Raw genomic sequence first — 24310 nt, 5'->3', positions numbered from 1 at the left:
AAAGCAGAACAAGTAATTACAGTGGGGAAAAGTCACCAATCCTAATATTTACAGTTCAAAGTGCATCATGGTTATATGACCTATGACCTCACACAGGTCACAAAATCTGTCTTTTGACTTCCTTATGTGAGAAACAGGAATGAGAATTTTGAAGAGCTACTTTATTTTTTTCTGTCTTTTTGAAATATAATAGACAATTAGTTGCTTGTATTTACCTTGTACAATTCAATGAGTTTTTTTCCCCTGATAGTTGGCATACAATAATATCCCAGTTTCAGTTGTATAGCATAGTGATCAGAGATCCACATAACTCGTAAAGTGATCACCCCACTAAATCTAGTACACCTCTTCCTCCTTACATATTTATTACAACATTACTACTATCTTCCCCATGCTATACTTTACATCTCCATGTCCATTCTGCAACTATCCATTCATACCTCTTAATCCCTTTGCCTCTTTTTTTGTCCCCTCAACCCTCCTCCCATCTGGTATTTGTTAATTTTGTACTTTAGATTTCACATGTATGTGAAATCATGCGATGGACCCACTAGGTCCATCAAGGCAATATCTTTTTCCATCCCCTTCCTTTTAGTCTGTGTGTGTCTTTTAATCCAAAGTGAGTCTCTTGTAGGTAGGATATGTAGGGGTATTGCTTTTCTTATCCATTCAGCCACTCTATCTTTTGGTTGGAGCACTTAATTCTTTTCCATTTGAGGTATGTGTTGATAGGAATGTAGTTATTACCATTCTTTATTCCTGTTTTTGAAATATGTTTTTTTTTGAAGAACCTACTTTAGACAGTTAATGGGAAACTCAAAGGGGATAATAGATGTGTAAAAAAGCACTTGATGAAAAGTACAATAAAAATACGCTTATTCATTTATTGACCATATGCTATACTCTGGACATTTTAAAGGAAACCAAGATAAAGAAGGCAGAGGATTGTCCTCAAGAAATTAAAAAAAAAAAAATAAATGTGATGCAGAAATGAAAAAGGTAGATATACACATGGGGATCAGCAAGGCTTATCTCATTAGAAGAACTGGAGGTACTTGACTATTATTTCCCCAGAAATATCCAGGGAAATATCCAGAGTATACATCTAGGGAAATACTCTTGGTTCTTTTAAGGATACCAAAAGTCGACAAACCTACTAATGAATCAACATAATGTTTGTTGATTGACCTGTATCCCAGTAAGGTGCTATGATTACAGAGATAAACAAGACTTTAAACCTTCTATTTCATGAAGTCCTTTCGAAAAAAATATGTACAACTATATTATTATTCACTATGTGTTTGAAACCTAGAATGATTAGATGAATGATCTTATCATCTTAATTTTGTGAAGAGGTTGTTAGGAAGGTTTAATAAGATACGAAATAAAAACCACCTTGCACAATGGCTGGCACAAAATAAACAAGAGACATCTTAAAAATTGCAACTACATTTATTGGTGGAATTGTTACCCTTTCAAAAAATGTAACTCCATGAAATTACACATTTTTTTCAAGCAATTTTCTAAACTGTAATTAGGTATCTTAATTTAGGCTACTGGTACAGAGAAATTGAGTGTCCTGAGAATATTGTTAACACTCACCACTCATAGTCATTTCACCGTATGCTTGAAATATTCTCAAAGTGCCATGTGTGCCATACCTCTAAGAAGATGCAATTGTCTTGAATATTCTTTGCAGCCTCTTGTAACTGGTGAATTTCTCCTTAATGATAAGGTGGCACTTCAGGCATCAGATTCCTGTGGAAATCGCTGTACTTTCTTTTTCATCCTAGTTAGTGCTTCCCTAATGTTCTGCAAATACTTCTATCATAATACTTTTATTCCTGCACAATTATCCTGCTAGTGGTCTCTGTGGTCTATTGGAATGTGAATAATTTTTTTTTCGCTCTAATTTTTATGTTCTCGAGATGTAACAAAACTTTTGGAATAAGAGCTTGGGCATTAGGTTTAAAAAGCAGCTCTGCTGCCTAACTCTGTGCTCTTGATAGTTTCTTAACTTTTGTCTAACTCTGTTTTCTCACATAAAAAATGAAACCGATAATAACCACAGCATAGCCATTACGTGAAAATTAAATAAAATTGTAGAAAGAATACCTAACACAAGACATTGACCATGTTCCATAAGCGGTATGGATTACTGCCACCGTCATCATCATCACTGTTATCATCATCCTCATCCTCATGGCAATAGAAAGCCAAAGACAACAGTGACTCCAAATGGTTCAGAAACATGGTTCAGTGCAAAAACTAATAAACAGTCTTTGTAGCAAGATTGCTTGCATTTCATATATGGCTTCCCTTGTGATATCAAAATAACTCATCTTTTCGAAGCATGATTCCTCAGGTGTAACAAAAAAAATCATGTTAAATAGTATCTACCTCATACGTATATTATGAAATTTAAATTCTATAAAACAGCCAAAGTTTTAGTATACAGTATATACTCAATAAATACAATGTCTAAGTCAAATATTAAAAGATATTATCAGATATTTCAGAAAATTCTTCTCATCATATATAAATCTCGTCTTGGTTTTTGATTGAGATTTCACTGAATGTTAACACATGTTTACAGATGACTCTCTCCTTTCTAAGGCATTTGCCGATTTTAGGAATGAGGTTTATTAAAGAATCTTCAGAAATATTCTTTAAAATTCCTTTCTAGAGATCATTCTTATATTCATTTAACTCTTGGTCATAATTACTTTTTCTCACTTCATAATATAAAAAACACGAGGGTCAATTGATCTCAGGGATTGTGAGAAATTGATGGCTTTGCCAAACACATAATTTTTTTGTTCCCGAATTTAAAAACCACAGATTCCCAGAGTTTATTTCAATGACATTTCTTTCCAAATCTAATATAATTATAAATAATTACTCATATGGTCAAACCAAGAAAAAAAAAATCAAAACAGATTTTTAAAAATGCGGAAGTCTTTACATATTCATCCATCAAGACAAACCAGGTGACTCCTCATCCTTTGTTTCTGGGAAAATTAATTTTCATCTCACCTGAAGGTTGCCTTTAATTCCATCAAGTTCTTTTGAGTTCTTTGTCAGCTGTTGGAGGATGGTGCTTCGCTCCTTAAAGATTTCTTTCAGCTGCTTTTCTAGATCTTCATGGTCCTGTCTAACACAGAAAAGAAAGGCCATGAGAACCCCAAATTCTTCCATTTGGCTTCAGCCACTTTAATCGTAATCATAAGCCCTTGAATTTAAAGAAATATCTAGTTAATTGAAACCTTAACTACTAGGGTGTTTTATTCTTATTCCTTCATTGAAAAGAGAAAAATTGAAAAACCAAAAATTTTATAACAAAGATTTCATTTTACTTTGAGGACTATCCAGGCTACAGATCGGTTCCAGAATAATACTGTATATCTTCTACATGTAGAACACAGTTTATCAGGTACTTCTTGGAAAAAAGATATTTTCATGACATCGCCACACCTTTTTCAAAGGTCCTTGAAGTTTCACAGCAAGAGGTATGATTTGAACCAATGTATCTCGAAGACATAGGTTCTGACATGGGGGTGAGTAGGAATCTTGGGAGTAGAGCCAGAACAGATTGTAGGAGCCTTGCTTCATCACTGGTTTGTAGGGAAGGAAGCCCATTGAAAAGGCACTCTTTCCAAATATGTCTACAACTCTACTCTTATTAAAGAGATATTGGAGAAAATAAAATATCTAAGAAAATCAGTCAATAAATATAGTTAAATTTGAAAAGACTTGTTAACAATTACCATGAAAGACTTGTTTCTCTAAGTACCATACATATATATATATATATATATACACATATATATATATATATGTGTATATATATATATACATATTTTTCCATTTATCTCACTTGATCTTTTGTAAGAAGGTAAGACAGGTATTGTACTTCTCTTTTTGCAAATGCAAAAGAAATGGGCTCAGAGAGATTTTTACTACTACCCTAAAATCCTATTCAAGGAATGATCAAGTGTGTGTGTGTGTGTGTGTATGTGTGCGCACGTGTGTGTGTGTTTATGTATGTTATGGTGTGACTGTTGTAGGGGGGGTGAATGTAGACAAGGAAACAGATAATTGCCAGTATAGCGTAGAATTGTAACTGACAGAGAAAGGTTAAAATGATTAATTGGAATAAGCATATAGGAAAGTCGCTAATCCAAGAAAAATTTCCTGGAGAAAGTAACATAAAATATATATAAGGGGCTCTTTGAAAGATAAGTAGAAATTAGCTATATCAAAGGGGAAAGCGTATGTAAATATCAGGCAGTTTATAGTTTTAATTGGGCAGCGAGAGGCTTGCCTTTGAAATGAGAATGTGGAAAGCATAAGTAAAATTATGTAAGACTTTTAAGTGATGGTAACAGTTTGTGTATTGTTTTGAAAACAAGGGGAGGTAATTGAAGGTTTTAAACAGGGAGTGACTTGTATGATTTACGTCTTGAAAATATTTTCCTATCTAAAAACTGGGGACTGAATTGGAAGAGGGTAAAATCTGGAAAAAAGGGAGGCTATTAAGGAAGTTAACCAGGGTAAATATTGAGGCTGCATAAATTAGATTAGACGCAGCGAAGACAGGGAAGCTTGAATTGATTTCAGCAAAACATGCAAAATTGAATCAATGATATATAATTTTAAAAATATTTTGTGTGTTATGAGCATTAGATATTTAATGTTGCCATGTTTCTGGCTTAGACGACTGTTCGACACAGCCTTTTCCTGAGAAAGGAGTCATAGGATGAACTGTTTTTTTTAATGAAAGTTGGTTGACAAGTTTAAAATTGAAACTTGTAGGAAAATGGCTCAAACTCTCTCACCTTTACTTTATCTGTAAAATGCAATACTAACACTGACCTCGCCAAGATTATTGTGTTAAATGGAGCAACTTATACAAAGCTTTGAACCCATAGTAGATAATTAATTTTAAAAATATGTAAAAATTTTATTACTGATAAATCTGATGAATTTTCAGTCTTTTTACAGAATTATAAAGAAACTGGGTCGACCAATGGCCTTAATAAATGTGTATCATCTACAATAGTTTTCTACTACAATTCTTTGCTTTTTCTCATTTTTTAAATGTAGTTCTCTAGTACTCTTCACATTCTTCTTGTTTGAGGAAAATTGGAATGCCCCACTGCTATGTGCCTTAATATTTCTCCCTGGCCTTGAGATTTTCACTAATGAACAGTAATCAGCTAGTAATCAGACAGTTATTGATGCCTCAGATTCTCTTTCAGTCTCACAAGCAAAGTCAAATAATGAATGGTAAGGTTCGTTTTCATCTAATTTTACTTATACAACTTTACTTCATGCCCCACTTTGTTTCTCCTGAATATGACAATGGACACATCTCCAAAATTATCTTAAGTAACCATAATATACCACAATGTTAGATAACATGCATTGACATTGCATTACATGCAAGATGGTGTTATATATATTTACTCACCTAATCTTCAAACAACTCTTCAAGATCAGTACTAGTGCTGACCCCATTCTGCAGTGGAAAAAATTGAGTCCCAGGAATAGTAACTTCCAAGAACATATTTCTATATCAGTCAGCCTCCAGAGTCCAGTGTCTTAGCCATTACACTGTAAGAACAAACTGACTTGGCTAGGAGTTTATCACAATTAAATGTTCACTGTACCCATCACAGAACTTATTTTGTGTTATTTCTTCCTTCACTGTTACATATATAAATTTTGGATTTATTTGCCATTTATTATTTTTATTAAATAAAATTATAAATAGCATTTCCTTTTTCATTATTTATAATTATCTTTTAATTCTATTATCATATTTGGCCTTCAAGTAACCTCATGAGGAAAGAAGAATGAATTTAAATCCCTCTATTTTCTGGTAAATACACTGAGGATATAATTTACCAAGATAATATAGCCATGTGTGCTAATTAATAGCATCACTCTAAATGCAATCATTTAAGGTCCTTATAAAAAGGGAAACCAGGTTGTTCTGTAGAAGTAAACTTAGTGGAAGCATTGGTTAGTGTTTTATCAGATTTTCTTGTATTCATAAATTAGTGCATATTCATCTTTCAATACATGTTATTATTTTCCCATAACATACATTTCATATATATATATAATCCTCATATAGTCATATTCTGCAACTAGCCTGTACATCTTGGAGCTCTTTTCATGTCTATACATAGTAAAATCCAATATGTATGTACTTTCATATATATTACTCCTAAACACTTAGGGTGTTTTCAATTTCTCTTTCTTTCTTAATCCATATATGTGGGTACAAATACATTTTCCTGAATATTTCTTAGAAGTGGAAATATTTCACTCCAAACTTAACATGTTAATTTTGATAGATGTTAGTTGCCTTCCTATAAGCTATTCTAGTCTATTCTTCTATCATCAGTATATTCTGATATTCTTCTCAACAGATTTGTCTGAACTGGAAATCGTCTCCCTCTTTTATTTTGTATTTGTTAATGGTATGAGTGGAAAATGATACCTTCTTTCTGATGTAATTTCCAAGCACTTTATTAGAATGATTAATTCTGTTTTCATAACTCTAACCATTACTTATATTTCTTCCTTTATGAATTAACTGCATATGATGCCCTTTCACCCATTTATATTTTGAGTTAATTATTTTATTAGTTCGCTTGGGGCTTCTGTAACAAGGTAATCACAGAATAGGTGGCTCAAAAAACAGAAATTTTTTGACTTACAATTCTAGAGGCTAGAAATACAAAATGAAGTTGCTGATAGAGTTGCTTCTTTAAGAGGACTGTGGGGGAAGGATCTGTCCTGGCTTGCAAATGTCCCCATGTCTCCTTATATTGTCTTCTATGTGTGACTTTGTGACTAGGTTTCCCTTTTTATAAGGACACCAGTCATATTGGTTTACAGCCCACTCTAATGACCTCATTTTAACTTAATGGCTTCTACAAACACCCATCTCCAAATGTTGTTATATCTAAGGTACTGTAGATTAGGACTTCAATATAAGAATTTGGCGGGGATGGGGGGAACAATTCAACTCATAACAGTTATTTAATCTATTGATTTATAGAAGCTCCTGTCCAGTATAGTTTTTAATTCATTATAGTTATATAGAAAATATTTTCCAAATCTGTTATTGATATTTGATTTTATCAACCCTCCAATTTCTTCCACATAGTTGAGAGAGAGATAGAGAGTGATCTTCCCTTTATGGCATTTGCATTGATCTTGCACAGGTGGATCTTTTCCACACCAGTACGTTCTTCAAAAGTTTCCGTATATTTATGGAAATATATTAGTTGTTAATTGTTACGAAGCTACCAAATTAATTTTGAAATATATTTTATACATTAGTAAAAGGTAGAAATATGATTTAAATAAAGATAGCCTGTTATCAGGTGATACCATTTTTCCCAGGCCATATTTTTAATGAAAAATTTATTGAGTTAAAACACTCATGCAGAAATAAATGCACAGTTCCAAGGGCACCCCTCATGAACTATCACAAAATAAATATAGAAGAAATTTTACAAACAGAAAATGCACCTTAGAAGCTTTTCTTTGACCTCACCCATTTATTACCTTATTCTCTTCCCCAAATATGACCAATATTCTCACTTTTATTACTTTATTATCTTTTGCCTTTGTTTTAATTTATACAAATAGAATCACTGAATATGTTTTCTTTTGTGTTTAATTTGTTTTACACAACATGACATTTGTTAAAATCTTCCATATTATATAGAGAAGTAGTTTGTTAATTATTATTGCTGCTTAATATAAAAGAGAATAATTATACTGCAATGTATCTAGTGTTGATAGAGGTGTTTTTTTCGAGTTGTTGTTATGAAAATGCTTCTATGAATATTTCATATGCCTTTTATTTAACCTATAAATACATGTGTGCTGGGTATATATGTCTAAGAATGGAATTGCTCCAATATAGGGCATACCTTTGTTCAACTTTAGTAAATACTCCCAAACAATTTTCCGAGGTTTAGAGTAAGAGATGTGGAGAATTCCAATTGTTTCATATTCTTATCAACACTAGTATTTTTTTTTTTTTTACTTCTTAGTCACCCTAGTAGTTGTGTAATAGTTTCTCATTATAGCTATAATTTGCATTTTGTTGGTGATTCATAAAGTGAGCACTTTAGAAAAGATTATATTTACATATTACCTTTTGTAAAACGCATATTCATATCTCTTGCTTTTTTTTTTTTATTGGTTTGCTCATTGCTAATTATTGATTCATAGGCAGTATTTATATCACTTGCCATGCTGTAATAGAAATCCTCACACCATTCACCTGGTCATATGACACTCCAATGGAATGTTAGTGGACATGACACATCAAAGATTTTAAATACTGTTTGCCTCCTTTTGCTTAGCGTCTTGTTCTACGTGAATAAATTCCCACAGATAACTACTGCAACTTCAGGCTGCTTCAGAAAGAAAATATGTAGAACAAATCTAAATTTGATTTATACGATGAAGCAGAAACACCCAAAAGACTCTTTAACCTGAGTTTGAGAAAACTGCATTTGTTATTGTAATCCATTAGATTTTGGAGTAATCTGTAATGTAGAAGTATCACAGCAAAAACTTGTCTCATAAATGCATTTGTTATAATTATTACATACATTTTTTATATTATTAATGTGCTAAATTATATTGATTCATCTCACATGTATGATTAATAATTATATTAAATCAATCTCTCATTGAAATCAATCTTTTTGTTTATTATGTATAATTCTGTTACATTCAGTTTGCTAATACTTTGTTTAGAATTTTTACATTTATTCTCACAGGAGAAATTCATTTCTAAATGTCCTCTCTCATCATAGCTTAGTAAAGTTTGGTATCTAGGTTATGATTAGCCCATGAGACAAATTTGGAAGTATTCCATCCTTTCTTACTTTCTGGAAAGTTTGTGTAAGCTTGGTAATATTTCTTCCCTGAATGAATAGAACTGACACATAAAACATCTTGTCTGTAGTTTCCTTTGCGGGCAGGTATTATTTACATATTCAACGCTTTGATATATAACTATTCAGATATCCTAATTGTCTCTAACTTTACTAATAATTGTCAATATTAGTAAAACACTATTTTAGAAATGTTTCCATTTCATTGTCATTCATTTAATTTATGATTCTGAGTCTTAGCAATTTTGTCTGAGCTCAGCTGGGCAGTTCTACTTTTTTACAGGGCTTACGCTTGTTTCTATAATCATTTCCTGGTCAACTAAATGGCTCTGCTTCTGCCTCTGTCAGTTAGTCAGTGAAGGTAACTGGCTCACATGTCTCTCTTCATCCAGCAAACTAGCCTGGGTTTATTTGTATTCCAGTTGATTAGGGTTCTAAGAGATTGTGCAGAATTAAAGGAATATTTTTCAGTTTTATGCTTGAAATTAGCATGACATCATGTCTGCCAAAGTGTACTGGTCATAAAACAAGTCACAATTATAGGCCAGATTGAAGAGGTAGAGAAATACACTTTGCTTCTTGATGGAAAAAGCTTAAAAGTCATATTGTAAATGAACAATATATAAGAAGAAGAATTATGGCCATATTTGCAAACAATGTGTTACATAGCTCCAATTGCTGGATTAACTTACTGCACTTCATGTCTCAGAGATTGTCTCTTTGAGTGCATGCCACCTTGTGCCTTGGTGGTTCTCCAATCGCCTCCAAAGGGATTTTTTTTTTTTGAGATTTTTTTCTTTCAATTTTTCCATTGGTTTGTTTGGCAACAAATGTGTCCAATGTCACTAAAGATGGGCATTTGGGGGCCATTATTTAGTTATTTAGTTCTCAGAGAAAACCAATTACTCAATTAAATTCCATTTCTCCTCCAACTCTGAGTATTTAAACACTTTTATTTGCAACAACCCATTCTTATTGTTCTAGTTCAAGCTCTCATTATTTAAATATTTGTAGCACTATATTAATTGTTAAAAAAATTGCTTATCCAATTCATTTAGTGCACTGCTTTCAAATTAGACTTTATAAACTTAAAGTTCTATTTGGATCAACTTATAGTTCATAATATCAGTGGCTCTTTTGACTACATCAAAGTCAAGGCGTCTGCCCTCTGGCTTGAAACTATCTTCATTCTCCTTCAGCTTCCTATGTTCAAGTTCTATTTCTTTCCTCTAATGTGTCTTGTGCTTGGTTAATTATCAACCAAAGAGAGCTTCTTGAAAATATTTAAATGTTTTTATCTATTATCATTTATATGAATTAACAGAACCTGAAATGAAAATAAATCCTCTAAGTAATCATACATTAAATTCTTTCTAAAAGCTGAGACTTTCAAAAACCATCAAACTCTACAAAGTCTTACCAATTTTGATTTCATGACACAAAACCTCCATAAACATCAAATCAGTCTCCTCAAAATCCATCCTTCTGTTAAGGTTTTCTCTATTCTCCACCTCTCTTCAAAGCTTTATATTGTATTGATAAAATATTATTTATGCATGTCTTACCACAAAAATTGAAATCTTTGACTGCATGAATATTGTCTAGTACTACTTTTGTCTAGCACAGAAGTGTGTTCTGACAATGCTGAATTGTACCTGAGCCCTGTGCTCCTGGAAACTATCGACAGTTAACAAATAATCCTCAAACTTTTAAGTTCTGAAAAATGCATTACTCCAAGAACAATTCTTCCCATTTGACTTAAATAAGACTTGCAGATCAGCCCCCTTGACAAAGACTGGCACAGACTCACCAACTTCCTATTCTTTGTCTCACAAATGATGAGCTGAATTGTTTGTTTCTACTTACCAACCTGAACAAAATTACTGAAAACTTCATTTGACCAAATTATTGTCAGGCGTCTCTCTTTCCCCCAGGCCCTTGAAAGTTGCCCTACCTTAGGCTTAAACTAAAATTGGGAGCTGAAGCAAGTACTGAAACATGGAGCACCACATTCCTCTCCCCAGCCTTAAAAATTCCTTCTGAGAATTAGCCGATGGTAAAGAAACATTTCCTGTTCACTTGTTCAATCATACCACCTGCTGCCCCCACTTCTCCACACCTACTTCCGTCTACTCTTGTGTCATTTTTCTCTGTAAAAGAAAGCCTTTTTTTTTTTTTTGCCTTCACTCTAAGGTACTTAAAGATTTAATGGTTAAAGCATTCTTAATACAATAGATTTTTGAATAAGTGATTTCCTTAAGTCCAGATCGTTTTTACTTAATAGCACATTGTGAAGTGACTGATAAATGTAGGTTGGCTGACTAAGCTCTCATTTCTAGCTTTTGCTTGAATTCTTACATCAGCCTGAAGTGTCTTTACCTATGCTCTTTGTCAATCTAGATAGAAAAATTACCTCATCTCACTTCCTCCATGAAATTTCCTTCTTTTCTGAATTTGCATGTCATACATTCTGTCCACTTCATTTGATAATTAATTATTAAAATTAGCATATTTTAAAGCATGAGTGTAGAACAGCCTTTATAGAATGAATGCTTGGAAATATATACTCCTTCCCCTTCTTTTTCTAATAATTTTTATGTAATTTTATCTTTAAATTGTCCTTGATTAGGCCAGTAGAAGCCTCTACAAAGTGACTCTTGTATCCTGTGATGTGTCCCCATCATTCTTGGAACCCTTCCTTTGATGTCCTGCTCTAACTAACATTTCTTGGTATTTATTCCAAATGCAGATACAATACAACCAATGATGTTTATTGTGGAGTAGACTTTTAATATTTCAACTTTATTTTCATTGTGTTTTTTTTTAAATTTTTGTTTTACATTTTAAAATTATACAAGAGTGTGTCGAATGCTTCCAAATATAAACCTCATGAAATTCAAAGCCCTAGAGTAGTGCTATGAGATCTCAGGTTTGCTTTTTCCAAAGAAATAGAACAACAGAAAGAGCAGAAATGCAAACTTCTATTTAACCTGTTTGCAGCATTTCTGCCTATATCTAAAAAAATCATTCATTATAGCAGCCATAACTATAGTTTCATGTTATTTATTCTTAAAAACAACACCTAATAGTATGGACAAGTTTATATCAGACATGCGGCAGACATTTTACATAGGTCATTAATAATCATAATCATTCAAACATATAAGTGACATTATATCTATTTTACAAGCAAGAAAACAGACATTCAGAGTAATTTCTTTAAGATCAGACAGACAGTAAATGATCTAGGTAGTCTTTAACCTTGAATATCTTTGATAACAAAATATCGCATTATCTGGTCTTTCTGTAATAAATAAACCCAGTTAAGTATTTTCTTGGTTCCTCTTGAATGTAGGAAACTTTGAAAAAATTATAAACATTATCAATACATTATCCCTAAGCCAGTAGCTTGCAATATACAGGTGAAATACAAAAGACATGGAAACAATAACATATGGCAAAATATGGTAGGAGTAAGGTATTAGGAAACATCAAATTCATGTTAAACAATCATGGAAAATTTCATGGAAATAAAAAGATATTTGTGTTGGGCCTTGAATGATGCCTAGAATTATTAAAAGCAAAAAAGGAAAAAAAAGTGATATTCTAAGCAGAGTGAACAATATAAGTAATGACAATGCATTTGAGAAAGTGCTAAATGGATATGTCACAAATCAGCAAGCAATATAGTCCTAATTGCATGTAGGGCATTCATTTGGGCTATTGGGTAAAACTTGAAGAAATTGGTAAGATTTAAATTATCACAAATCTTAAATGCCATGCTCAGGAGTTTTAAATGATTTCTATGGAAAATTTACTGCTCTGTGAATTACCAAGAAAGATATATTTAGGAATATGTATAGTCAGACTTCCAAATGAAAAACATATCAGAAAGAAGAAAGATTTGAATTATCCTCCCCACACTTGTCAAAGCTATTCCAAAGTGTAGATTCTTATTTATCATAGGCAAGAAGATTGAATAAGAGTAATTTTTAATTGGCTTGGCCAGGGCACTGAATTGGTGACAATCAGGAGTTGTATGCTGGGAACAATGCAATGTCTATCTGCTGGAAATTCAAGAGAACTGTAAGATTCCTCTGAATTTTGGCATGAAGACCATGGATTATTTTGTTAAGAGGCATCTGTGTTGTTAAAGCTGTTTTTTTCTTTTTCTTTGTATCAGACCCAATAGTCAACATAACCACCAGAATATTTGCATAGCATTTTTCTTTCAAGGTCTGCCAATGCAAACTAAGAGAATAATCCAAACCCCACTGCAGATATGTGGCAGAACTGGTTCTGTACTCCTATGTAAAGATGTCTAGAAAAGTATCTTTTGGGGAAGGAAGGTCTCTCATACTAATACCGTCAAAGTTTGAAGTACGGCTAGCCTTTGGGCAAGATTATCTTAAAATAAAAATATACGACTCTTTTCCCACCAATCCTATAGCTGGGAATCTATTCATGGAAATAAAAGTTCCAGCTATTGAGAAAGTAAATTAAAAGAAGCAGTAATTATAAGTATCTGGATATAAAATAAGAGATCTGAATAATGTTACACATATTGACAAAGACTCTCCTTGACCAAACTTTAGGCAGATTCCTCTAAACCCTCTTCTCAATTAGGCTTCAAGCTTGGCATCTATCCTTCTCAGGCCTGCATCAGCCAGCTGTAGTAAGAATCTTGCTAAGTAAGTTTAGCCAGAACCCCTACACTCGATACCTGATTATCTTTGATATTGGATCAAATTCTCATCCTTCACCAGTCCTCAGGTGATACCCCACCTTTTTGACCTGCTATGCTCAAGAATCTTGTCAAATTGGGTTGTCCAGAATTCTCTCTTATCCCAGATGTTTTCTCTTAGTAATTTTATATCCACTGACCCCCCCCACCACACCAACCTTGGTCCTTGGCTATTAATTTCCACTTGTCCATGCTATATTCAGAATCATCCCAGTTCTATACTCAAAACTCCTTTTTCCAAAATATTTTCTGTAAAATCTATTTTTATTGCTTTATTAACTATTATCCAGCTCTTGTTTTCTTTGACAACATGATATGGTATATTATTCTAAGATTAAATTTACATCAATTAGAGCTATAGCAGATAACCCAGAAGGATTTTTAGGAAGTATTTTTGAGTAATAAGAGAATCAAGAGTGTAGTGCATTTATATAACGCTAACCATAACAAATAATGCCCTATGAATGTACAAATATGTGTTTGTGTCTATGTATGTGTGCCTCTGTATGATTATATCAGTAAGGGCAGAAATTTGAAACAGAATAGGTTAACAGAGAGCAGAGGAAAGTTGCTGATAGAGGGAATGTATGAGATGGAAGGGCAAGAAAACCAGGGAAAAAAAATAGACTGTACTGCTCTATATTAAGTGTGTGTACAAAGAACTCAAGTTAAAAGTTATAGATAAGAAATAAAAAAGAGTTCCCTGGATTTTTTCAAATAAAGACACCCAAGTACACATATGTTCACTTAAATATCTCCATCACCACAATCACCCCTCACAGCAATGCCGTCACTGTAGGAATTCCCTAATATCTGTACTTACAAAAGATATCCCTATTAGAGCAATACTCCAAATTAAAACCTCTAGATACATAAAAAAATATATAAAAAGTAGAGAAGTATCACTGTCATGAAGCATGTTATAGCATATCCATTAAATATGAAATTCGAAAATAAAAATTTGAGTTCCAGTTTTTGTCTCTAACTGGCTAGTCTAATATTGAGAAAATTACTGTAACTCTCTAGGCCTCTGTTTCCACATCTGTGAAATTATAGATTAAATTTCACAAATTAATAAAATTTATGAAAATAGCATTAGTTTTGTAGTGTAAGGGCAAATAGAAGTTGAAAATAAGAGGATTAATTTCTCTTGAAAATAAGGGAAAAGACTCTCTCCCTATTTCTCAGAGCATTTAATTTAGAAAACTTTTAAGTTCTTTCTCTGTCTCTTGAAATATATGCAAATGTTCTTAAAAGGTAAATGAGCCACTTGTCAGCTTTGAGACCCAAGAATATCTTTCTCAATTCACCTGAGAACCATCTCAAAAGTTAGGATAGGAGCCTAACTGTAGCAAGCACCTCCCTTCAAATTACAAAACTACCTCTTGTCATAAAGATATAAGACGTTTTTTACTTTTCTTTGGATAAAGCCAATTAGCTTATGCAAATAGGTACTCCAATTAACAAATGAATTTAGGATGAACTATGTGTGCTGGTACAGTTGAGACCTCTTACTTCAGAACAAATTATTTATATTGAGAAAATGTCTGTAATAGATTGCATCTGCTTGGCTATCTTAAAGGACAAGATTTTTTTCTGTCTGCAAACTCAGCAAATTGATCATGATGCCTATCACATTCTGTCTTAAGGCTTATTCGATCAAAAGATTGTTTTATTTCTCTGCTGTCTTTGCAGAGATGCTTTCTGGATTTAGAGATTTTATATTTGATTATATTTTCCTAAAAGTGGTCACTGAACTATTTTTAAAATAGAAAAGAGACAGTGAGAGAGAGACTTTAATAATAATTATGCCTCCCATTTATTTGAGTGTACGCCTTGGAGTCTGAGACAAGAAGCATCATTATGTCTCTTATAATGTAGGCATTATGCTATGCTGGATTTTTAAAAATTAAATTTATTGGGATAACATTGGTTAATAGCACAATATAAATTTCAGGTGTACAACTTTATAATACATCATCTGTACACTCGATTGTGTGCTCACCATCTGAAGTCACCATATATTTGATCTCCTTTATGCTCCTCATCCTTCCCCACCCTGGATGTGATTTTCTTTAAAGAAACAAACTCTTTCCTTTTCAGTGACAACATAGTCCTAAATAAAAGACACTGAGTTATCTAATGTTCCACCAAAGAAATAGCAATCTTTTCCAATGCTGAAATAAAAGAAAAAAACACATCTCCTTTGGACTAATTGATAGAGGCGTACTATTCTGTCTAGAATATTCAGGAAAATGTAGAACTAATTTTGCCTTACACCCTGGTTTTAGAATTTAAATGTTTATCTCCACTATGATAGCTCCCAAGCTGTCATCCTTAAACTTTGCTGGGTTATCAACCTCTTTGATATTCACATGAAAATATGAATACTCTCCCTAGGAAAATTTCCACACACTTACAAAATGACAAAATTTTATATATCAATCACATATTTCACAGAGCACTCAAACACCATATAGGAAATGAACAATGATGCCTGTGCAGAGGTTTGTTCCCAAGCTGTAGTCTCCTTGCAAAAAAAACCCTGCTCTAGAAGTAGGGGGACATTTGGAATCTTTAGTCACTTTGTTTTTTCAAAATCATTTTCAGATATAACTGTTGGAGGCAGTGATAACTTAAGCTTAAGAGGGGCAAGAATGTTTACAAATAGTTGGTCACTGGTAGGTTCAGAAAGGTTCTCATCTCTGCAGAGTCTAGAAGTGTGTGATGTGCAGGAAGAGTATATCCAAGGAGAAGAGATACTGTTCTCATTCTGTCCTAGATTGTGTGAATGGTCACACAGTGTAGAGGTTTCCCCACCTGCCACTTCCACTAGAATGGAATGAATGTTGTTTAACAACCGTGGTGGAAGAAGTTAACTTCCTAACCAGTTGGGAAGAAATATATATGCATTAATATATATAAATATACATATCACATCATATAATAACATATCACTAGATGTTTAAGTATAATTACGATTCTAGCTAGTCCTTAAAGGGTATGTCCTTAAAGGATATGGAGCTATTTTATTTGATCACTCCTTCCCCGCCCCTGCCAATAAATATTAGCATTACTTCTTCATTCAAGCTGATTAAGCATGCTTTTTGTGTTTTCTTATATATTTTTTAAACCAGTTTAAAATTAGAAAATATGAGCTCTGTCTGAAAATCAGAAATGGCTAAAACATAGTTCCCACCTTCATGGAGGTTAAAATATGATAGGCACAAATACTCAACTGCGATGTGATACATTTATGCTAAAGACATTTACTAAGTTCAGTGGTGACCAGAGGGTGTGATGTACTCTTAATGGATAATCCAAGTAGTTGAAATCTTCTGTGATTAAAGAAATCCACACCAGAAAAAAGATGGCTAGGCTACTTTATAAAAGCAGCAGAAAATTTCAGAAGAGCTTGCTGTACTATTGACGTGGAATGTGAGACCATTAATCACAGAGAAAAATAGCCCTGCCAATACATGATCTAGGTGTTAAGTTTTTATTAACTTCATGTATCTATACAGAAATACATTTCACTAGGAGTAGAAGAATCCATAGCTTTGCATTTTGTTTGATGCATGAATCTTCTGCGTAGTATTTCTGACTGATGAGTTATATTGATTTTGCAAGCCTCTTAGTCTGAGAAGTTTCAGATCCTGTCATTTTGCAAATTGCATATAGTCCGATACTCTAAAGCTGGAGGGTTGGGGAGGAAGTTATGAGGCCCGCATGAATTTCTGATTCAACAAAGGAAAAACTCCAAAAGCACTTAAAAATAATAAAATCATCACCTTTTACTTAATCTTTTCCTTTCAGGACTTCACAGTGGTTCAGATATCTCACCCCACTAATTTTCACTCTCACTCTAGAAGACACTGGCAGAGAGGCCCATGGAAATGTTAAATGGGTGTGATCCCAGCAAATGATAATTACAGTTAACTTGAGGACAAAGGAAAATCCTCTCCACCAGAGGAGTGAATTTCTCTTACTTCTCAAGGTGGGAACACGTAACAAGGGGTCTGGATCCTGGCTTCTGTTTACTTTAACTTCCCCTGCTCTAGGGATCTGATAAATCAGCAGCTGAGAGAGGCAGACACTACAGCGGCTAGTTAATCCACAAGCTCTGCTCCATATATTCATTGCTGGTGAACAGCAAGAACCACTAAGTAGTACTCCTCTCAGTTCCTAGTCCATCCATTCTGACTGCTTTTGTGGCCTACGAATACACATACTGCTATACTTGCAAAAAGAATAAAGGTGCACTGGAAGGCTGTGTTCATTCCCATTTACGAGTAATCAGCTCTACCAAATATTTATGATTTAGCAAGAACACATTAACAAAGGAGGCTTATATCTAGAAAGAGTTTTCCTAATGATTACTGGAAATTCGAAATAAAATTCTTGAATCATAACTTGAGATAAAGCATAATTTTGTATTAAATATGATTAAGTGTATGAGAATTAAAACATGTAGATGCAGTTTTAAAAAGTATGTTACATTTTTTTCCACTTCCTGAATACTTTGCACTCATTTATAACTGTGTCTTTGCATGTGTATTCTCTTCTCCCGCTATAATGTTTTGATGCATTCTAACCAGATAAACTCTTCTTTTATACTTGCAGAACATGCTAGATGTGGTTGTAGGTGCAGATGTGGCCATTTACTTCTTTCTTCTCTTACTAGCAGAACCTGACCGCTCTCCCTCTTTGTCTATGTGCAAATGCCACATATACAATTTTTCAGCCTCCACTGCAACAAGACATATCCATATCATGAGAGAGATCAAGACAATGAGAGATAAGAAGAAGTCTTCTGGGACTTTAGAAATTTTTTTCCTATCACAAATAAAGATAAAAGAGATAACATTTTGCTGTCTTGACAATCTTTTGCTTTCCTTTCCCCTTCTTACTTCTAGAGATGTGACAATCAGTTTGGAAATATGTTGCACCATTCCCAAAGATATATGAGAAATCAGCTTGCTGAAGATGGGTATTTTAAAGTATAAAACCAGTGTTGGTATTTAATGACATATTTGGGCTACAGTATCAGCTCCAGAAGCTCTAAAATGCCGAGTTTTTATTATGCCATGTTATTAAATCATTTTATTTGTCTCTGTCAAGTTTTCAGTTAATTACATCTGAATTCATCCTAATTATTACAAAGAACATCACCTAGAGCAGTGCCATTCGTTATGTGTTCTGAATTCCAGAAGTATCATCATTGTCTGGGAATTTGATAGAAATGTGAATTATTGAATTCCATTCAGTTTGTGAATCAGAATTTCTTGTGGGGTGAAACCCAGAAATATGTTTTAACAAGCTTTCCAGGTGATTCTTACAGGCTTTTAAGAAGGAGCAGCATTACAGGCAGTCAAGAATTAACATTGCTTTTTAACAACTGCTTTAAGTAAATCTCACGTACTATCTCATGTCAGTATTCCTGAGTACCTGATATGTAACAAGCTTTGTATTAGGCTAGTAACATTTTGAAAGATGATATGCACAAAGATGTGATATAGGGCAGAGATTTTTTTAATAAATGCGATGATCATTTTACTATTTCTGTTCTGTCACTATTTACTATTTACTGTTCTGTCACTTCCGTCTACCCTCATCAATTCTACGTGCTTGATGACAATTTCTCCTCCTTTTTTTATCCTCCTATCGTTACTAGATTTCTAAGACACTCATCTGGTCATGCTGCTTCCTAAAGAAACATAGTTTTGCCATTTTGGACCATTCAAAACTTGTTTCCAAACTTTTTTTCAGGCTTGTCTACTCTAATTGTTTTCTAATAACATGCTTTTAACACAAAAATTAACATGCTATAGAGTTTATTCTATTACTATGAAAACATGCACTTTTAGCTCTTCATCTCTTTGCTATTTTATTTTGATTCTGAAATGTTCTTGACTTCTTAAGTTTCTGTATAAATGTCAGCTCCTTGTAAAGTATCACTGACCAGTTCCCAACTCAGGTAAAACTAATTTATTGTTATTATTCCCTGTTCCCATACAACATTGTGTATATCTCTGCATTATAGTACCTATCACATTGCAGCATAATAATCTTTGCAGAGTTGATTTCTTATTATAAATATGATGCATACTTATATTAGAGAATGTATCATCTCCATAAAATTTGAAAAGGAATCATAAATATCATCTATGAGTTGCTTCATTCATATATAAATACAATTAGCCAATTTTTTAGTAATCAATTTTCTATCATAAATTCAATAAAAGTAGTAAATTCTCATGGTATTTTATCATATATAAAACAACAAAATTAGAAATTATAATAATTACTAGTGTTTTAAAACCTGGCAAATAATCAGAGAGCTTTCTAAAAATATATAGAGAGAACTATATGAGACCTTCTAAGGGAGAGATATCAGGATCTAAGTTTCTGATTATTTTCATTAGAGACAATCTATAAAAGCAGAGTTATTTTATCAAACAGTAAAATCTTTAAAAAATGACTCAGATGTGAATTTCCAAAGATTTTTCCATAAAAATTTTACTATCTTGTATGTTTAACATCTTTGTATGCAAATGTCTACTGCAAGTTTTTGAATTTTTAACTGATATTTAGAATTATTATTCTTAAAATAGTTTCTTAGAACTGTCATTACAACCATAAACTGAGTGGCTGAAAATTTTATTCTCTCACAGTTGTGGAGGCCAAAAGTCTAAAATCAAGGAGTAGGCAAGAAGGCTCTAGAGAACAATCCTTCCTTTCCTTTTCCAGCTTCTGGTGGCTCTGAGGGTTCCATAGTTTGGGGTTGCATGATTTTAATCTCTGCCTACATCTTCACATGACCTGTATGTCTGAGTCTGAAATAGCCCCTGCTTTACTTTTAAAAATACAATTGTCATCAGATTTAGAATCCACCCTAAGTCCAGGATGATCTTTAATTAAATCTGTAAAGAGTCAGTTTTTCGCAAATGAATTCTTAGTTACAGGTTCTGTAGGTTAAAACATTGATATATCTGTTTAATTCCACCATTTAACCTACTACAAAGGACAGAGGGATAAATTGATGATGGATGGATGATGGCTGGCTGGGTGGCTGGCTGGCTGGTTGGATAGATGGATGGATAGATGATAGATAGATAGATAGATAGATAGATAGATAGATATCGATTGATTTAAAAATTACAAGTGATTCACCAAAAAAATAGCATCTCTTCTTTTAATCTAGACTTCTAGTTACTAATATATTTACATATTAGCCATTTGTCATTTTTCTTAAATAAATCAACTATTCATGAACTTTGAATATTTTTTCTATTACTAATTCAGTATTTTTAAATTATTTGTTATAAGAAAAAAGTCACTTTTATTTCTTTTGACTAAACATTAAGTCACATCTTCTTTATACCCTCCATCTAGTTCTCTTTCATTCAATTATGTACATTGTTTCTGTACATTTTTGGGGACAACTGGGCTATAAGCTGAAAATAGAAAATTAAATAAGCAACATGTGAGTATAGATAGTCTATTATTGTCCCTTTGGCATATTTAAAGCATCCATATGATGAAAGATCTATAGAAGACCAAGAAAAGGCTGTTATTTGAGTGGGTGTGTAAGAGCATTTTAACTTTGCATTGCATTCCTTGTAATTATTACAGTCCTCAGCCCATAAATGGTTTACCAACAGAACTTGAATTGAACCAAAACTAAACTGCCTGCTTTTCAGAAACACATGTGCAATGGTGATATTCAAAAGGCATTTTTGAGAAATGAAGAAATGTAGGGAGGAAATATAAGAAATATGATATGTATAAGAATCTAATCAAATAGATATGTCTATATTTATATCTGAAATAGATATAAATTATGACAACACTCTAAAGTTTAAATTGTTTATCTAACAACATTAGACAACCAATAAGCTTTTCTGTGTTTTCTATCTGATATTTTTAAGAATGGTGGTCCTGTATGGTGTATTTAATACAGGATTTGGTCTAAAATGTTATATAAACACACATACAGAGAGAGACACACACATACACACACATGCATACATATGCCCGCATACACACAGAGCTCTGGTTTCACAGACAGATTTTAATACAAATTCTGCCACTTACTAGTTAGTTGTGTGAACTGGGCTCCTTCATTAGTATCTTATTTTCATATCTGAAAATTAGAGATATTATTACCTATCTTGTAGGACTGCTGTAAATATTTTTGCAATAGATAATAGTTGCTTAGTGAAATGCTTTGATTAACTCTTTATATATGTAAAGAATGACTCCAACACACAGTGCTGAACAAACAAATGACTTACTTTTATTTTTAAAGAAATCCAGAAAGAGAAAGTAAAGATGTCCTGAAGGATTTACTATGGTAGAGAGAAGAGAAGAGGGAATAGAAAGTGAACAGATAGATGTAAGAGAGAAAGAAATTTCAGCAAATGATGGGAAACTGAGAACCAAGGAGAAGAAACTTGAGACATAGAAAATACCTAGTAGTATGTTGACTTTAAAAAATAAGGCTAGCTTCTAACGTGTTAAATGTTGCAGAGGTTTCGAGCTGTGCCTGGTGTCTCACTCCATCATTACTCAAAATTTCAGGGTCCATTGCATGTTATCTATATACTCTGGGAGACATTACATGAGAGTGGGGCTGCCTGCTACAGAGTCCATGCACGTGAGATTAAAGATCTGAGAGAAAGTAGCAGAGAGAACAGAAAGGCAGCATGCCACGTTTAATAGAAACAACGAATCTTAACATTCCTGGAAGAAATGAGAGACCTCAAGAGTCCTGGGAGAGACTCTTGAGGGAGAGAAACATTGGCTTTCTCTCTGCCAGTGGGATGAAATGGAGACAATTTTTTTTTTTTTTAATATTTGTGAAGGAGAAGATCGGAAGTCTTGGCAACTCCCATATCACTAACACTTGTCATAACAAAGTAAGTAACATGTTCCCAACATTCAGTGAATGGTATATTAACATATTTATTCTCTCCCTCACATGGCCTAACTATTGGAAATAGTGGTAATTATCATCTTCATTTTCATCGTCCTCTTCTTCGTAAAAGCAGATTATAAAAGAAGACATTCAAGTCCACTAAATCGTCTATGCTTTACGAAATACTATTCGTTTCTTCACTTGAGGAAGAGATGTCAAACACAAGTTCTGCACAGCTCACAGTGAACATTTGTCCATTGCCCAGGCAGGCAGTCTCATCTTGGGGGTCACAAACCTTAGCTTAAGCTTTCACTTAGCACTTTCTAAAAAAGGCAATCAACAGCTTTAGGACACTTTTTTTCCCAGCATTAAGAGCACATACTTCACGTTTTACATTGCTGGAATCTTGAGTAGCCAGTTTGCCATACTTCCACAGTTTACATTTGTCATTTTTACTTGAAATTATAGGCATGTCCATCACAGACCATAAATCTATGTTTATACAGATTCAATTAATAACCAAACCTGAAAATGTAAAATGCTACTTTTTAATTGTCCAGGTGCTGTCTGAGATGCCTAATCAAGGTAAACAGCAGTGTCACTGGGCAACGACCCAGCTGGTGGTCATTCGCAACATTGTAATTGCAACTCTTCAGTTTCTGTCTCTAACTTTCTGTTCTGAGCTGGGGCAATTCAGATGACATCTTGTCAGCAAGTTGCTAATTCAGTTTTCAACTGGCACAGATTATTATTATTGTTATTATTATTTATTATTAATCATCAATATGTCTCAATAAATATACAGAAGAAAGTCTAATTTCAGTAGATATGGAAACCAAATTTTTAAATTCCCTAGTCTCATATCTTAGAACACACTACTAGTTCTATGATTTCATACATTTCATAACTTATCTGTTAGTTACACAGATTGGAAAAAATTAAGGGAAAATGAAATATGACTTCTAAACGCCCCACCACGCATCCTCTTTTATGTTTCCTTCTTTGTCTCTTTCTAAATCTACTCCACCTTCATGCTTTTTTAAAGGGGCAAAAAAAAAAAACCTACCCCAAATACAAAAATCTAAACTAGAACAAAAATAGCTATAGGAAGGTAAGGTTTTAAATCTTCACTTCTCTTGGTCTTGGAGATCAGCCAAATGATTTTATTTTATATTTTATTTTCAAGGAGAAAATGAATGACAAAAACAGAAATGTCCTGGATATACTGGGAGAACTTTCCAGGATTATAGATAAAGTAAATATAAGTATATAAGTATTTCTGTGTGCAAGTGGATGTGTATGTGTAGACAGACGAATAAGACAGACATAAGTATTCATTCTTAAAATGTGTGAGCCCAAGGCTCGTAATTTGTAATCAAATTATGTGAGTGATAAATTGTCTGCCTCAAGCTTCCTTTTTGAGGTTAAAATAGCTGTAGAAATCCTGTGATTATGGATAAGTCATATTTGTACTATGTGTATTTTTATTTGTCATTTCTGATACGATTTTTTTTTTCAGGAAAATACAGAATTAGTTTTTTGTTTTCAATTCATGTCAACACAAAACTAAAGAAACTAAAAGTTTCATTATAAAATTCCCTTTCAAAGCTGTTGTTTGAAATATTAACATATGTATCACTTGAATATGTGGTTATATACCAACATTTACAGTAATACCACAGTGTACTTATTTTAAAAGCTCTCATATAT

The 24310-nt window shown here is 33.1% G+C and overlaps 1 protein-coding gene across 4 annotated transcripts in view; it reads right to left on the bottom strand.

Annotated features, from left to right (window-relative positions):
• The window catches only part of LUZP2 (leucine zipper protein 2), a 390997-nt gene that overhangs the window by 206403 nt on the left and 160284 nt on the right, over window positions 1-24310 (bottom strand). For 3 of the 4 annotated variants that reach the window (XM_039865935.1, XM_039865920.1, XM_039865928.1), the window contains exon 2: window positions 3037-3154. In XM_039865935.1, coding sequence (XP_039721869.1) covers window positions 3037-3059 — 23 coding nt within the window. In that variant the 5' untranslated portion in view covers window positions 3060-3154. The remainder of the gene's footprint in view (window positions 1-3036; window positions 3155-24310) is intronic. The other variant, XM_039865945.1, reaches the window with a different exon arrangement.

Source organism: Pteropus medius, unplaced genomic scaffold (assembly GCF_902729225.1).
Source record: "Pteropus medius unplaced genomic scaffold, Ma_sr-lr_union100, whole genome shotgun sequence".
Classification (NCBI taxonomy): Eukaryota; Metazoa; Chordata; class Mammalia; order Chiroptera; family Pteropodidae; genus Pteropus; species Pteropus medius.
The sequence above is the reverse complement of the archived record's forward strand: the minus strand, read 5'-3'. Positions and strand labels throughout refer to the sequence as shown.